The 17,069-nt window shown below is 37.8% G+C and overlaps 1 protein-coding gene and 1 long non-coding RNA gene across 2 annotated transcripts in view; one reads left to right on the top strand and one right to left on the bottom strand.

Moving 5' to 3' along the window:
* MYBPC1 (myosin binding protein C1) overlaps nucleotides 1-10,571 on the bottom strand; it is a 101,605-nt gene extending 91,034 nt beyond the window's left edge. The window contains exon 1 of the mRNA XM_037732502.1: nucleotides 10,434-10,571. Within this exon, the coding sequence (XP_037588430.1) occupies nucleotides 10,434-10,458 (25 nt within the window). The 5' untranslated portion in view covers nucleotides 10,459-10,571. The remainder of the gene's footprint in view (nucleotides 1-10,433) is intronic.
* LOC119469190 lies at nucleotides 5,907-9,419 on the top strand. Its single transcript, XR_005198008.1, has 2 exons — nucleotides 5,907-6,134; nucleotides 7,823-9,419. It is a non-coding gene; the product is annotated as an uncharacterized LOC119469190 (long non-coding RNA).
* Nucleotides 10,572-17,069: the final 6,498 nt, after the last annotated feature.

Below are 17,069 nucleotides of genomic sequence, written 5' to 3'. Positions count from 1 at the left end.
CAATTTGGGCTTTCAGGGTGTCACATGCTACTAATAAATCATATCTATAATTTAAGACAAATTATATCCACCTTTATTTTTTAAAGCAAGGAGTAATGTATTACATTTTAAGAATGCTTCTATTCAAACTGGTTGAAAAAAATAAGGTTCTGAGGTTATATAACAAAATTAACCTTTAGCTGTGCACAGAATCCAGCTATTCAGAATGATTCAATCAATTTAATCCGTATTTATTTACTGTGGTCAAATGTTGCCGAAGACTATACTATACTCTAAGGTTCTGAATAGATGATGTCTAATTGTACATTGGTTATGTAAATTTTCAATGACTCATTGGTTCAACTTTTGGAATTTCCCTGAATCTACAGGGTTTTTTTTTTTCCCTCCCCTAGTCAATTCATTCTTTTGTCCTAATTGTGCAGGTTTCAACTCAGGATGTCATTTCACACAGGAAGAGGATTAAAATATAGTCCTCACTACATAGCAACAAATAGTTTCTCATTGTTAACATGGGGCTGCGGGAAAATTGCTAAGATGTGAGGACTTGACTTCCTCATTACTCAGCATGTTTTAAAGAATCACATGGGGTTGGAGTGGCATAGATGAGGGTATGTTTTGCAGGTGAAGCTTTATTCAAATTGAAGGAGTTTAAAATTTTAGGATAGGTCAAAAGGAAATTATTGCAAAAGTGATCTGAACTGTTAACAATTTCCTACTTTACTATGCCTTTTCTGGGGATCTTGCATCACTTATTTTGAGACAGTCTTGCTCTGTCACTCAGGCAGGAGTGCAGTGGCATGATCATGGCTCACTGGAACCTTGACCTTCTGGGCTCAAGCAATCCTCCTGCCTCAGCCTCCCAAGTAGCTGGGACTAGAGGTATGCACCACCACACCCAGATAATTTTTGGATTTTTTGTAGAGACAAGGTTTCACCATGTTGCTCAGGCTGGTCTCGAACTACTGGGCTCAAGCAAGTCTCTGGCCTTGGCCTCCCAAAGTGCTGGGATTACAGGCATGAGTCACTGTACCTGACCACGTATCACTTATTTATGTGACTATCAGGTTATAGGATAAATCTGTTAAAGGCCTTGCTCCAAGCCTCACTCCTGACACTGGGTGACTTTTTTTTTTTTTTGAGACAGAGTCTTGCTGTGTCACCTAGGTTGGAGTGCAGTGACACGATCTCAGCTTACTGCAACCTCCACCTCCCGGGTTCAAGCAATTTTCCGGCCTCAGCCTCCCGAGTAGCTGGGACTACAGGCACCCGCCACCATGCCTGGCTAATTTTTTGTATTTCAGTAGAGACAGGGTTTCACTGTGTTGTCCAGGCTGGTCTTGAACTCCAGAGCTCAGGCAATCCACCTGCCTCTGCCTCCCAAAGTGCCAGGATCAAAGGCGTGAGCCACCGCGCCAAGCCTGGGTGACTTTTTAAAAATAGAAGAAGAAGAGTCCTGATGCCAGGTGGGATCATAAAAATAAAATTCCACCGCAGTAAACACAGTGGCTCTCAATCAATCACCCACCACATCCATATGTGGTCATGGAGAGTTCTTTATGTGGTTATCTCAGGAAAATCGCAGGGCGAGGAAGACCCTACCCACCAAAGAGCACCCCTGATAGGGAGAGAAATCTTAATGTCCCACAAATTTAAGCCTTATAACCCTTGGTGACAAATATGTTAACTGTGTAAGGCAGCTCTTTAAGTGGGAGAGGCCATGCCCCCACAATGGAACAGTGAAGAAACAACCCAACCGTTATCACCTTATGCTGACAACTAGAGACCCCCAAATCGGACATGGCTCATTTCGGTAAGAACACAACAGATATCATGGAGTATAGACCTTTTATTTGCTCTGAGCTTCTATGGGTGAAAGCGAAGATGTTTCACTACAGGTAAAAGAAGGAAATATAGTAGTAGCAATGATGGTTCTGACTATCATAGCAGCTTTTTGGCATGTATTATAAATATTACACTAGGTGAGGAGGTGAGCAGTGGTTGTTACATCCCTTATATTGAGGGAAATGTCATCAAAGTTTATGTGAAATATGAGGCATTTAATACCTTATGCCAGAGAAAATTTCTGAGAGTACTGCTTTAGGAGGAAAATGCTTGAGATCTTTCCATATGATAGGCCCTGTTCTAAGCATTTTACCTGTCCAGGCATGGTGGCTCATGCCTATAATCCCAGCACTTTGGGAGGCCAAGGCAGGCAGATCACTTGAGTTCAGGAGTTCAAGACCAGCCTGGCCAACATGGTGAAACCCCATCTCTACCAAAAAACAAAACAAAACAAAACAAAACAAAAATTAGCCAGGTGTGGTGGTGGGCACCTGTAACCCAGCTACTCAGGAGTCTGAGATAGGAGAATTGCTTGAACCCAGGAGGCAGAGGTTGCAGTGAGCCGAGATCACACCACTGCACTCTGGCCTGGGCGACAGAGTGAGACTCTGACTCAAATAAAAAATAAGATAAAATAAGCACTTTACCTGATTTATTTCAGTTAATTCTTTTTTTTTTTTAATTTTTATATTTTTATTTTTCCATAAATTATTGGGATACAGGTAGTATTTGGTTACATAAGTAAGTTCTTTAGTTGTGATTTGTGAGATTTTGTTGCACCCATCACTGAAGCAGTACACACTGCACCATATTTGTTGTCTTTTATCTCTCATCCCCATCCCATTCTTCCCCCCAAGTCACCAGAGTCCACTGTATTATTCTTAGCCTTTGCATCCTCATAGCTTAGCTCCCATTGTGAGAGCATACGATGTTTGGTTTTCCAGTCCTGGGTTAATTCACTTAGAATAATGGTCTCCAATCTCATCCAGGTCACTGCAAATACTGTTAATTTATTTCTTTTTATGGCTGAGTAGTATTCCATCATATTTATGATGTTTGTGATATATGTGCGTGTGTGTGTGTGTGTGTGTGTGTGTATGTGTGTATATATATAGATCACAATTTCTTTATCCACTCATTGATTGATGGGCATTTGGGTTTGTTATTTCAGTTAATTCTTACTGAGATCCAATGAGTTGATACTTACATGTTTTATTTACATACAAATGAGAAGATGGAGGCATACAAAGTGTAAGTAACTCAGTTTACGGTGCAGCTGGAATTTGAGCTGTCTAGAATGTTCTATGAATCGTATAATTTGTTTATCTCACCATGTTTAAGAATAAGTATAATTTAAGATGCATAAAGAAAAAGCTAAAATACATACTACCTGCATAACAACTCTAAAGGCATCTAACTCTAAACAGGACAAAATGTAGAATTGCCCAAATGGACAAATTTTTAGTTATAAGTAGTCCATTTTCTTCTAACATTCATGAAAATTTTTGGAAGGCAAATTATATTACCAGTTGCAAGCAAAGTAATTTATAAAGAGTATTATACTGTAATTGAGTAATTTATAAAGAGATCTGATATTATTTAGAGAAAGATTTGGACAATTTTAGAAAAGAATTATATTTAGACAAAATAGCTAAATATACGTCAAAAAATGAATAGAACAAAATCATAAGATCTAACATCTGACATATTATTAATTTCTGACATATTAACATCTGACATATTATTAATGTAATTTTAGACGCTGCCCTGATGTGCCAAATTGGCCTAAAAAGAATTCCTAAGGGAGTATAAAAGGGCAAGTCTTATCAAAGTGGATTTAGACTTGAAAGGCATAATGAAAATCAGATTACAAATAGCTTCTTGTGAACTCATTTTAGAAAGAGAAATAAGTGTGAGATTGAATGATCCTGGTTTTTGCCTCTGCCAAATCAATCAGTTCACACCCCAATCTGATGGGACCTAGAAGTTTATTCTGGAACTGTACATTAAAGCCTGTAATACTCTGTCCCATGAATGGGAACATCCTGAAATTTGGCCTGTGGTCTATCTTTGGGCTGTCTAAAACAAATGTGCTCTTTGTAAATTAAAACTGAGCCTATCCACACAGAGTAGAATTATGACAAGACAGTATCATCATTTTGATTTTGGGGGGCGTCTTTGTAAAAAACTGCAGGGACAAAAGCCCCCTTCTTATCTGGTTATGACATAATTTGCATACATGTAGAAAATTAGGTGACAAAGTCTTTTCTTCTTTTTCACAGTTTCATTTTCCTTAATTGCTATACTCTCAAATATTAGGAAACCCCTTTTGAATAAACAATAGCTACTGCATGATTAACCTAACTCAGAACACTGTAATTCAGCTACTACCTTTCGGTGTATTTATTGAGTTTCCCCAGGATGCAGTACTCTGAACAAACCAAGGATTCCAAAAAAGATATCTGTTTCCATCAAGCACTAACATGGAATAAGAACAAACAGGTCGTGGCCACGTGCTCTCAGGTACACACATGAAATTGAAATTTCTGTAGTTATTTTTGATTGCTAGAACTTTAATCCTGTTCTTTATCATCTAACACACTTAAGTATGTCTAGAGATGAAGTTTAGAATTACCACAGAAGATACTGGCTACCAAGAATATTTTGTGTCTCTTAATATAGTTTTCATAGACTAATTCAGGAGCAGTGAAGATAAAAATAGTCATTATTAATTATAATAAACATTCTTCTGTGTGTCCATAAACAGCCTAAAAAGAATTTTTAAATAAAACAATTGCAATAATTTTAAACAAAAGTAACAAAAATGCTTCCTTGGGCTGGAAAAGCAATAGTAATAATTTCACAGCAATCTCCTCTCATGACCATATAAAATTTAAAAGAAGAGTGTATTTGTTTACAAAAGTATTGCAAAAACATCATTTTGTATTTATTCAAGTTTTTAGAGAGATCATTTATTTGCTTTTATGTCCAAGCATTTTTTTTTTTTTTTTGAGATGGAGTTTCGCTCTTGTTACCCAGGCTGGAGTGCAATGGCCCGATCTCGGCTCACCGCAGCCTCCGCCTCCTGGGTTCAGACAATTCTCCTGCCTCAGCCTCCTGAGTAGCTGGGATTACAGGCACACGCCACCATGCCCAGCTGAATTTTTGTATTTTTTAGTAGAGACGGGGTTTCACCATGTTGACCAGGATGGTCTCGATCTCTTGACCTCGTGATCCACCCGCCTCAGCCTCCCAAAGTGCTGGGATTACAGGCGTGAGCCACCGCGCCCGGCCTATGTCCAAGCATTTTTTAAAAGCAACTTCAGCCTGGGTAATTGACTTCAATATTCATGTTTGATTCAGGGATATTTTGAAATTGCTGTAAATAATTGTGTGTGTATACAGAGCCTCAAAAAAAAGTTTCAAAGCTGTGTCTCATGGCCAAAATAAAGTGAGTCGTTGAGAGCATAAAAGATTGTAAGTGCTTCATATTTTCCACTCTCCTGGATTCCCAGACCAGCTAGTGAGTCTAACTTCCACCTTTATCATTCCACAAACTCCCTGACCCCTGAACTCACTGTTTGAAAGGCCTGGAACAAGAGGGAATTTCTTTAGATTTGCTGGGTGAGAAGTAAGGATATAACTTGTTTTTCCAAAGCCTTTTTAAAGCGTTATATTTAGGGCGCTTCAGAGGAAAGAATTGGCCAGTCCTTTATTTATCTTCCTAACAGGTGCAGTCGGAGCAGTCATAAAAGCAGGCTACTGAAAAAGAAGGATTCTGCCAAGTATTAAGCCCCTCTAGCACGCGTTTGCCCTCCAGTATTCCCTCTTACAACACAGAGCTCAACTATATGCCGTGAATCTTCAGCATAGCATCACGGTTTTTTTCAGGAGGAAAAAAATATGAAGGCATTCATTCATACGACTTCTTTCCATCCAAATCTTCAACTTGGCCTCGATGAACCATTTGAAGTCAAAAGGGAAGCAATTGCCCTTGATAAAATATCCCCTTCCTCCTCCCCATTCCTTTCTCTTACTTTTCTGCATAAATTATTAACTTTTCCCCAATTTGAGTTAAGGGTGATATTTATATATAAGATGACTTTCCAAAGACAAATTTATTTTGGTGTTTGAAATAGGCCACTCACTCTCATGCAGGTAGAAACTGAAGGTCAAAGAATAAATATGAGAAGGAGGTTTCCCATCAAGGGAGCTCTTTTTCTGATGGATGACTAAGCCCTGACAAATGCTTAGAAATAGGCAAGAGGTGATGAACGCTGCTGTACATTCAGGTAGGTTTTGGGCCCAGCAGAACTTTAAAATGTCATGAAATCTCTAGAGACCCAAGGAAAAAAAGATATAGAAATGTGAAAAACCCTTATGGACCACCGCGCCCCCCCCACAAAAAAAGCTGTTATTTTTTTTTTAAACCGTGATCCCATCTATTCCTACTGAAACGTAGACCAAGATGAATATTGTATGCTGATACAGCAAAAGAATATCTGTAGCAACAAAGCCCTGCCTTTGATTCCTGAAGTTATCAGAATGGCACCTTAAAATTATGGTCATAATGGAACCTGTGTTTGGCCATACATTTGAGTTTTCAAGAAGAGATCTGACATGGAAAATGAGAAAATGACAGTGACTCTCCTGAGATTTTTTTTTTGAATGACACACAGGCACCAAAGAGGAACTTTTGCCTTTTTGGACAAGTAAAGCACATTAAATATAATAGAGTCTGATAAATCAAAAACAAAAAGTGAAATTCATGTTAAGGCCTCAACTCAGTGTTTTAGAGGAGAATTTTTCTGGATTTTATAGAATCTGACAGTAATAGGCCAGGCACAGTGGCTCACACCCGTAGTCTCAGCACTTTAGAAGGCAGAGGCAAGTGGATCTCTTGAGCCCAGGAGTTCGAGACCAGCCTGGGCAACATAGTGAGACCCCCCCATCTCTACTAAAAATATAAAAATTAGCTGGGCATAATGGCATGCATCTGTGGTCACGGCTACTGGGGAGGCTGAGGTGGGAGGATCACTTGAGCCTGGAAGGCAGAGTTGGCAGTGAGCCATGATTGCACCACTGCACTCCAGCCTGGGTGACAAAAAAAAAAAGAATCTGACAATTAACAGTTGTCCCAGGATGTAAAAGAACTAGGCTTTATGGTTTAGTCATTACATATTCCAGAGGTAAAATTCTGAGAAAAATTATATTTATGTGTTTAACAGCCATTCATGGTAGTTTTTTAATGAACAGATATTCTGCCACAGAAGAAAAGCTATTGCAATTGTCTAGTTTTATGTTGATAAAACTTATTTTTGACTGGAAAAGTGAAATTTCCAGTGAAAGGCAATTTCTTGGCCAGGCACAGTGGCTCATGCCTGTAATCCCAGCACTTTGGGAGGCCAAGGTGAGCAAATCATCTGAGGTCAGCAGTTTGAGACCAGCCTGGCCAACATGGCAAAACTCCATATCTACTAAAAATACAAAAAGTAGCCGGGGAAGGTGGTGGGCACCTGTAATCCCAGCTACTCAGGAGGCTGAGGCAAAAGAATCCCTTGAACCTGGGAGGCAGAGGTTGCAGTGAGTGGAGATTATGCCATTGTACCCCAGCCTGTGTCACAGAGTGAGATACTATCTTGAAAAAAAAAAAAAAAAAGGTGATTTCTGATTTCTTTACATGCTAGGAACCAGAGACAATTAACTGAAGGGCACTTACTTGTACTCAATAACTGTTACAAAAATGAACGTATTAAAGGCATCCTGGGAGATCCCCACAAATCTGAAGCTTCCTACAACATCCTCCCAATTTTATCAGAATAACTTAAGTGTGCTAGGCCTTAGGTTCTGCAAGAATCCAAAGTGGTATAAGGTACCTTTTTTTATCTGGAACTGACAGTACAAATAACATAGTTTCCAAAGAATGCATAATATATAAAAGTGGTTACTCCTTAAGAATAATACTTGCTTTCTCCAAAAGGGGTCACTGAAACACCCAGCATATTTCCAAGAGTCTAAACAAGAACTGTTGACTAATGACCTCCATTGAACTTTCTCCTCGAGATCCAAAGTTACATCTGTCCTTCCTACTTCTCCTTAGAAGAACCAGCTTTCCCAAGATTCAAGAAGAAAACTACTAAGATCCAAGAAGAAAATGATAGGCTGGGAGGTAGTTGAGTGAGACATTTTTTGTACCTTTAGGTGCTGAAAACTCAGCCTCTTTTGAGGAGTCGCTAGATCCTCCTGGATCCTGGGAGGGCCAAACCAGCCCATGTGTCCTATCAAGATTCACAGCAAGTGGTCTTGTCCTTCCTGGGCTTTCTGAGCTGTGGGAAGAGTTCAGATGACCCATATGGGCTGGAGGAGCCTGTTCTTTGGGAGGGTTTCTGCAGACAGTTTGAAATGACTCTGAAGAACTGGTTCAAGGCCATGTTTTGTTTTTTAGAGGGATGCTTATATGCAATCAAACTAATCCCAGTGAAAATGAAATCACAGTTAGGAGAAGAAGAAGGGACCAGAATAGTTCATGACTTGCCCTACTCCTTACTCTTCTGATGTAAACAATATGAAAATGCAATTATTTCACTAAGGAAAGCTCTTCAAGGTACAGTTCCTTTAATAATCAGTTCTGCTGGTGAGGGAACAAAAAAAATCTCTGTACTTCCTCAATGGATTTTAAATATATCAGTAACTCTTTTTGCCCCACTCCCTATCATCCAAATTTAAACTAACCAAAGAATTTGTGGGTATAAAATTACTGTCCTGGGTGGAGGAACTCCTCCACAGAATAGCGACGTGCTTTTATAGCAAAAGAAGATCACGGAGTCTTTAGTATCCTTGCTGATTTATTAAAAAAAAAATTTTGTATTGGGGGGTTGGGGGCCGAAGTTAAAGATATATTTTACTCTTTGCAGTTCTACAATTTCATTCCCGGTAAAAGCAAAGTGAATCAGACTGAGTTGTCAAATGAAAAGTAAACTTTATGGCCTCTAGCAATCAGAATAATTTAATTAGTTTTATTGGCTCTTAAAGCCTTTCACCTTATTTATTGGTTTTTCAGCTTTCTTCTCATTTTCAATTAGGCTTTAAAACAACAAATGCAAAATCATTCACTAAATTCAGGATAATTAAAACAATATTGTGTTTTCAGTTTGGAAACATGGTAGAATGCATTTCATCTGGGTACACTTCGGAGAGGTTAAAGTGACAGAGCAGATAAAAAGGACACTTAATACACGCGTAAATCATTTGCATTACAAATAAGATACTTCAGCAGACGTTGGACTCCCTGCCTGACAGTCAGGATTAAGTTCCCATATTAATGCATGCATTTGGTGTGGTTATTTTGGGTGGAAGACTTCATCCATCAATGCCCTCTGCCACTAAGTAAGGCCAACCTGTAAACTGATCACCACAGCCTGTCAACACTGGTTACTTAATTATATAAAGAAAATATATTTAAAAGACTTTTGATAATTTGGTTAGTATTTCAACTTTGCGTTCAACATGTAACATCTTTTTCAAGGTTCTTCAAAATAATGGTTAAAGCATTTTTAAGAATTAAAAAATGAAAACTATGACTATTTTTATGTTTCCTGCTTTCTTTTTCTTTTATTTGCAGAAGGAAAAAATAAAGATTCAGTAAGCACTAATGAAGACTAATATAAATGAAATAATATTTTTAAAAGATATTATTTAAAAACTCAGTGTACGCATACTATTAATTTGTACTTTTTATTATTTACTTTCATTATTACTAATTCCAATTTACTTCTGTTACCAATTAGTGGTTTTAATATACGAATTGTTTTTTATAGAAAGGAGAAACTTTGTTAGAGAAAACATTTCTTCTTCTAAGGAAGGATATGTTTATACTTTCAGCTTAACTATTCTTAAAAGGGCCACATATTATGAAATTCTCTATAATAAAACTCATGAAAGGCCAATCTTTTCATAATATTCAGAGATATCCCTTTTTACTAGGTGTTTGTTTTTTTTTCCATGCAAGAATTTAATAATGAACTTCCAAAGGCATTGATAAGAACAAGAAGAAGAAAAACCTTCACTGTATAGTTTAAATATCTTTGCATTAAAAAAATGTAGCAAATCTGGAAATAATGTCACAGATTCTTTTTTGGAATCCTGATCATTTGAGAAAATATTTTAAGTCTTCAACTCTCTGCAAATTGCAAATACATGCTGAAAAGATTTGTGATTAAACCAAGAAAATCTGATTGAAAATCTAATTTGTTTACTGTCAGCAATTAACATCCTTCAATTATGCTTTAAGGATTCTTTACAGTTGAATGATAGAATTATCAGTTGATAATTTTACTCAATATTCCTTTAGAAACCATCGTGTCCAATAGTTTCTAAATTCTGTTTAGAAACTATCAGAAACTTTTCAATTCATTATACTCTCTTTGTAATTTCCTCTGATCTGTTTACTCTAAAAGATCTTTTCCTTAAATCATAGTGATTTAATTATTTTCTCATCTATTTAAGAAATCGGTTATTTGTTTGAAGATAAATACCAAAATAAACACACTTTATTAAAGAGTACAACAAAAAGATTTCCGGATAAGTCTTACCCTCTTTCTTAGTGGGTTCTGGCATGGCCACAATAAGATGTTATTCTTTAAAGAGTTTTCTCCCCTCCACGACTAGTTGACAGAAACCCCACAGGCAGGCGAGAGACAGTGCAGGTCGATGTGACAAGCAGTTGGGGAGAAACCCAGTGCTTTTATACTGCCTCTGAACATCAATCATGATGGCACCTCCCTTTCTTCAGCACAAAGATGCAGGAACTTGACAGCTATGGGGACCTTTCTCACATCTGTTGTCTGCACTCTGCTCTCTCGCCTACTGGAAGGAATCTCCTGCCCATCTCATGTGGCTAATGAGAGCACCTCTAACTTTCTAAATTCAGCTGCAGCCTCGTGCTCTGTCTTGCTCTTCTCTGACAGATGCATGTGCTGACTCGGGAGTGCAAAAAGTTTGCTGGATGATAAAAAAATCAAATTGAAAGTCACAATATGCCAATCCAACCGATACCTTAATTTTCACTAAGATTAGACAGAAAAGTCTCTGTATTCAGGTAATCATTTTAATGCTCCAATTAGCTTTACATTTTCATCGGTCCTTAATTATTTCATTTATTTTTTTCTTATTTCTTAGTGATATGTCAGTATTAGTTTTTCAAGCTAAATCTCTACGTTAAATAACTTGTCTCGTGTTCTTCTCTAAGAATAGCAAAGATTTCTATTGAGGGATACTCTGCATTTGCCTTTTTTTTCCAAAAACATAATTTTTCAAAATTATAGGACATATAAAAGAATGAGGCAGTGATGCATGCTACAACATGGATGAAGCTCGAGAACATTACACTAAGTGAAAGAAATCAGTCACACATACAAACATAGACTATAAAATAATAGATCATGGCCAGGCACAGTGGCTCGCACCTGTAATCCCAGCACTTTGGAAGGCCAAGGCGGGCAGATCACCTGTGGTCAGGAGTTCAAGACCAGCCTGGCCAATGTGGTGAAACCTTGTCTCTACTAAAAAAAAAAAAAGGTACAAAAATGAGCTGAGCTTGGTGGCAGGTGCCTGTAATCCTAGCTACTCGGGAGGCTGAGGCAGGAGAATCACTTGAACCCGGGAGGCAGAGGTTTCATTGAGCTAAGATTGAGCCATTGCACTCCAGTCTGGGCAACAAGAGTGAAACTCCATCTCAAAATAAATAAATATCACACATTGTACAATTCCACTTATATGAAATGTCCAGAATAGGCAAATCCATCTGGTGAGAAAGTATATCAGTGTTTGTCAGGGGCCTGAGGGAGGCAGAATTGGGAGTGACTGCCAGCGGATATGGGGTTTCTTTTGGTCACGACGAAAATGTTCTGGGATGAGTTGGTGGTGATGGTTGTACAACTTTGTAAATATATTAAAAACCACCGAATTATACACTTAAAAATATATATGGAGGCTGGGTGGCTTGGGCCTGTAATCCCAGCATTCTGGGAGGCCAAGGTGGGAAGATCATTTGAATCCAGGAGTTTCAGACCAGCCTGTAAGACCCTGTCTCTACAAAAAATAAAAAAAAAAATCCCAGCTACTCAGGAGGCTGAGGCAGGAGAATTGCCTGAACCCAGGAGGCGGAGGTTGCGGTGAGCCGAGATCGCGCCATTGCACTCCAGCCTGGGTAACAAGAGCGAAACTCCGTCTCAAAAAAAAAAAAAAAAATATATATGGGCCTGGGCAAAGAAAGTCAAATAGACTAGTAGCTATTGTTTTGATTCCAGATGGTAAATAGAGGGCACACAAATCTAACTTAAGATGTTGAAACACTGTAGTAGATGTAGTCACTTTCTCCCAAAATGTTCATGGAACTTATGGAGAAATAGGAACTACCAAGTTGTCAACCTGAAGAAGGCAGCTTACTTTCTTTGTTCACATGCACTAGGACTAACCTGAGTTTATATGAAAATACAACCACCCACATGCCTTTATTGGTGTGTATTTTTGAGATAATTTTCAAAAAACTTTGATTGATTTGTATTGACGCAGCCACACTGTCTCGTCTAATTTCCCTTGTGGCTGAGAGTGCAGCTGGTCAGACTTAGCTCTACCAAACTCTGTGCCAAGCTGACTTTTCATATAAGGGTGGAAACTCGACTTAGAACTTAATAGCATCATGGTTTAGTTATGTGGCAGGGAGGGGGAGGAAGCCAGTCAAGATGGTAATGAACACTTTTTATAAAGAAAGCCTCTCTTTAACCATATAATACTACTGAGCACATTGTTGTACTTTTAAAAAATGTTCCTTTGCTGCTAAGTCTGCTCTAGGAATATCAATTAATAGATGAAACAAATGAAAGAACCTAGAATCTGAAGTCGGTCTCTTGGGTTCTATTTCTGGATCTTTCATTAACCATCTTAGTTGCTTTAAGAAAATCAGGTGGACTTTCTGGGCCTCAGTTTCTTTTTGTGTAAAATGAGGGGCTTAAAAAAATGATCTTGGAGTCTCCTGATAGGTTTAACGTTGTGATTCTATTTGGGAAATTTCTAAGAGAGAATTGTTTTTTCAGCATTCCCAGCACATTGAATACCACATATGAAATGGACATAGGGCAGAGTGTCATGTTGCATAAGAATGTTTACAGCGAAAAGCAGATTTCACACATGCCGCAAAAGAGGTGCCATGCCATCACTGGCTTCTGCAGAAACCCCATTGGGTTTTTTAATACACTGATCATCTTACTGACATGAACATATGCCAGGAAATATTGCAATCCACATAGAAAGTATTTTATGACCTGGGGAAGTTTTTGGTAATAAAGGAATTAATTATGAAAAGGCAAAACATTATTATGGGAATTGGAAGTACAGACAAATTCTGGGACAAATGATTGTACAGTGTATCAGGTAGTTAAGGTAAAAGTTTAAATTAGGATAATAAGTAGACTTTCGTAATTTTTCTAGGGCTATATTGTTTTAGGAATACATAACCCCTATTTCAGATCTTATGCATTCATCTAGAAGGTTGCAGGTGCCTTCGCTGTACTCTCAGGAAAGACAGGGGGATGGTCAACAGGTTTTTGTTTCTTTTGCTAAATACTTTATTGGATTTTCCTTATTGTATTATTGAGGATGAGGTTTGTTTAAATACAACACAAAACCACAAAATACTGGCAGTTGAATCAAGGTAGAAGTATTTCTCCCTCACATAAGGCAAGTCCAAAAGCAAATGGCTTAGAGTCATACAGTGGCTTCACAGTATCTCCAGGAAACCAGACTACTTCTTCCTGCTCTACCATCTTCCTGGTAACCTCACCGTCTAAAATAGCTGCAGATACTCTAGCCATTACATTCCTATTCCAGGCAGCCGAAAAGAAGATAAAATCACTCACTTTCTTCATTTTAAAGAGACTTGTTTGAAGTACCACACATATCTACTATATCCCATAGGCCAGAACTTGATTACAAAGATTCATTCAAGATGCACCAACAACCTAACTTATAAGAGCTAAAATCATAAAAATTTTAGAAGGAAACATAGGGGCAAATCTTCAGGACCTTGCATTTGGCAATGGATTCTTATATATGACAACAAAAGCATGAGCAACAAAAGAAAAATCAATAAATTGGGCTTTATTGGAATTTAAAATTTTATGCATCAAAGTGTTTAGTAGAATTCACCAGTGACCATATATGGTTCTTTTTTTGTTGGGAAGTTTTGATTATTGATACCACTTCTTTATTATAGCTGTTCAGATTTTCTATTTCTTCTTGAGACTGTTTTGGTAATTTGAATATTTCTGGGAATTTTTACATTTCCTCTAGGATATTCTATTTTTTATTATACATTTGTTTACAGTATTCTCTTATAATCCTTTTTATTTCTATAAGGTCAGTAATGTGCCCACTTTTATTTCTGATTTTACCTATGTGCCCCTTCTCTCTTTTATTCTTTGTTAGTTTAGCTAAAGGTAGGTCACTTTTGTTGATCTTTTCAAATAACTAACTTTTAGTTTTATTGACTATTGTTCTTCTATTCTCTATTTCATTTATCTCTGCCCTAATCTTCTTTATTATTTCTTTCTGTGAGATTTGGATTGATTTTGCTATTTTTTTTCAACTTAAGGTGTGCAGTTATTAATTTGAGATCATCCTTTTTTAATGTAGGTGTTTATTGCTATACATTTTCCCCTTCGCACTGTTTTCACCACATTCCATACAGTATGCTTTTTACTTTTGGTATGTTGTAATTTTGCTTTCATTCATTTCTTAGCATTTTCTGATTTTCCTGGTGATTTCTTCTTTGACCTTTTGGTTGTTTAAAAGCATGGGGCTTGATTTCCATATATTTGTGAATTTTCTAGTTTTTCTTCTGTTATTGATACCTAGCTTTATTCCATTGTAGTCAGAGAAGATATGTATGATTGAAATTTTTAGAAATGTATTGAGACTTGTTTTCTGACCTAACATATCATCTACCCTGAAGAGTGTTCAATGTGCACTGAGAAGAATGTGTATTCTGATGCTGTTGAGTAGAGAATTCTACATATGTCTGGTAAGTCTAGTTGGTTTATCATGTTGTTCAAGTTCTCTATTTTCTTACTGATCTTCTGTGTAGATATTTTGTAGATTATTGAAAGTGGGGTGTTGAAATCCTTAACTATTATTGTAAAGTGGTCTATTTCTCCCTTCAATCCTGTCAATGTTTGCTTTATGTATTTTGGGCACTGCTGTTTGGTGTGTGTGTGTTTATAATTGTTACACATTTTTGATTGACCCATTTTACATTGTTATTTTCATCTCTTGAAATAAAATCTATTTTGTCTGATATTGATACTGAACTCTGTAGCTTTCTGACAATAAATAATATTCAACCATGAATAAATAAACTGTTTGGAAAAAATCGTTTTCTGCCTCAAGGATACATATCTAATAAAACATTATTTTGTGCTTCTTAATGATTTATCAGTCAGTGTCATCTTTTATGTTGCCTTAATGGATTGTGTAAAAATAATACTCATATCAATAACTTAATTTCAAATACATTAGAAAAATACTTTAAATCCTTGCAGTCACAGAACAAAGGTTTTTAAAATTTTAATTTGTTTATCTTTTGAGATAGAGAAATATAATGTGAAAAGCTTTTTTAACTTTTAAGGCAAAAAATTACTATGACATTTTTATTGCATGGGAGATATTTAAAATACATACAGTTTTATTCTGATTTTTAATATCAACTTTTATAGAATGTTGGAAATTACAGCCTTTGCAACTATTTAAACTCGTTTTAGAAAATTTTGAATATTAATTTGGAAGTGTGTGAAAAATTACCTCCAAAATTTTAGAAGGTGTTATTATTCAGTTTGGGATGCCATAACAAAATAGCATAGACTGGGAGGCTTAAACAACACAAATTTAGTTTTCACAGTTCTGGAGGCTGGAAGTCTGAGATCAGGGTGCCAGCATGTTTGGGTTCTGGTGAAGGTCCACATCCTGGCCTGCAGACCTCTGCCTTCTCACTAAGTCTTCACCACGGTGGGGAGAAACAGGGAGCAAGCACTCTGGTGTATCTTCCTCAAAGGGCATTAATCCCAACATGAGGGCCAGACCCTCATGACCTCTTAAACTTAATTACCTCCCAAAGGCCCCATCTCCAATACCATCACATTGGAGGGTAGAGCTTCAACATAATAATTTGTGGAGGGAACATAGTTCGGTTCATAGCAGGAAATATGTGAACAAAATAGCTTAAGACTTCTGTTCAGATGACTGATATGGTTTGGCTGTGTCCCCACCCAAATCTCATCTTGAATTGTAGTTCCCATAATCCCTAAATGTAGTGGGAGGGACCCAGTAGGAGGTAATTGAATCATGGACGTGGGTCTTTCCTGTGCTGTTCTCATGACACTAAATAAGTCTCAAGAGATCTGGTGGTTTTATAAAGGGGAGTTCCCTTACACACGCTGTCTATGTAAATGTGATTTTGTTTCTCCTTTGCCTTCAGCCATGATCATGAAGCCTCCTCAGCCATGTGGAACTCTAAGTCCATTAAACCTTTCTTTTATAAGTTATCCACTCTTGGATCCAAGATGGCTGAATAGGAACAGCTCTGGATTGCAGTTCCCAGTGAAAACACAGAGGGTGAGTGATCACCGCATTTCCAAACAAATTTTTACTGCCTACAGACCAGGAGATTCCTGGGTGGAAAAGCACCATGAGTCTCCAGTGCGACTGTTTCAGCCGGCACAGTGGGTCTCCGCACAAAAATTCACACAAATCCAGGGGCCGTTTCAACTGGCAACTGGAATGCCTGGGAGACAGAGTCATCCCTTCAACTGAAAAAAAGGGGGCTGAAACAGGGAGCCAGGTGTTCTGGCTCAGCTGGTCCCACCCCCACAAAGACCAGCAATCTGAAATGCTCTGGATTTAGAGTTTCACAGCAAGTACAGCTGGACCCAGGATGGTCCAGCTCTGTGGGGGGAAGGGTGTCTGCCATTACCAAGGGAGTCCTCCGCTACCAAGGCAGTCCACCATTGCTTAGGTAGTCCACCATTATTGAGGCAGTCTGCCATTACTGAGGCAATCTGCCATTACAGAGATAGTCCACCATTACTGAGGCAGACTGCCATTACCGAGGCAGTTCTAACTATACTCCTATAAACAAAACTGCAAGGAAGTTCACACAGCAGCTGGGCAGAGCCCCC

The sequence above is a fragment of the Cebus imitator genome, unplaced genomic scaffold, assembly GCF_001604975.1.
Source record: "Cebus imitator isolate Cc_AM_T3 unplaced genomic scaffold, Cebus_imitator-1.0 Scaffold18, whole genome shotgun sequence".
NCBI classification, from domain to species: Eukaryota; Metazoa; Chordata; class Mammalia; order Primates; family Cebidae; genus Cebus; species Cebus imitator.
Note: the sequence above shows the minus strand (reverse complement) of the source record. Positions and strands in the feature narration are given on the sequence as shown.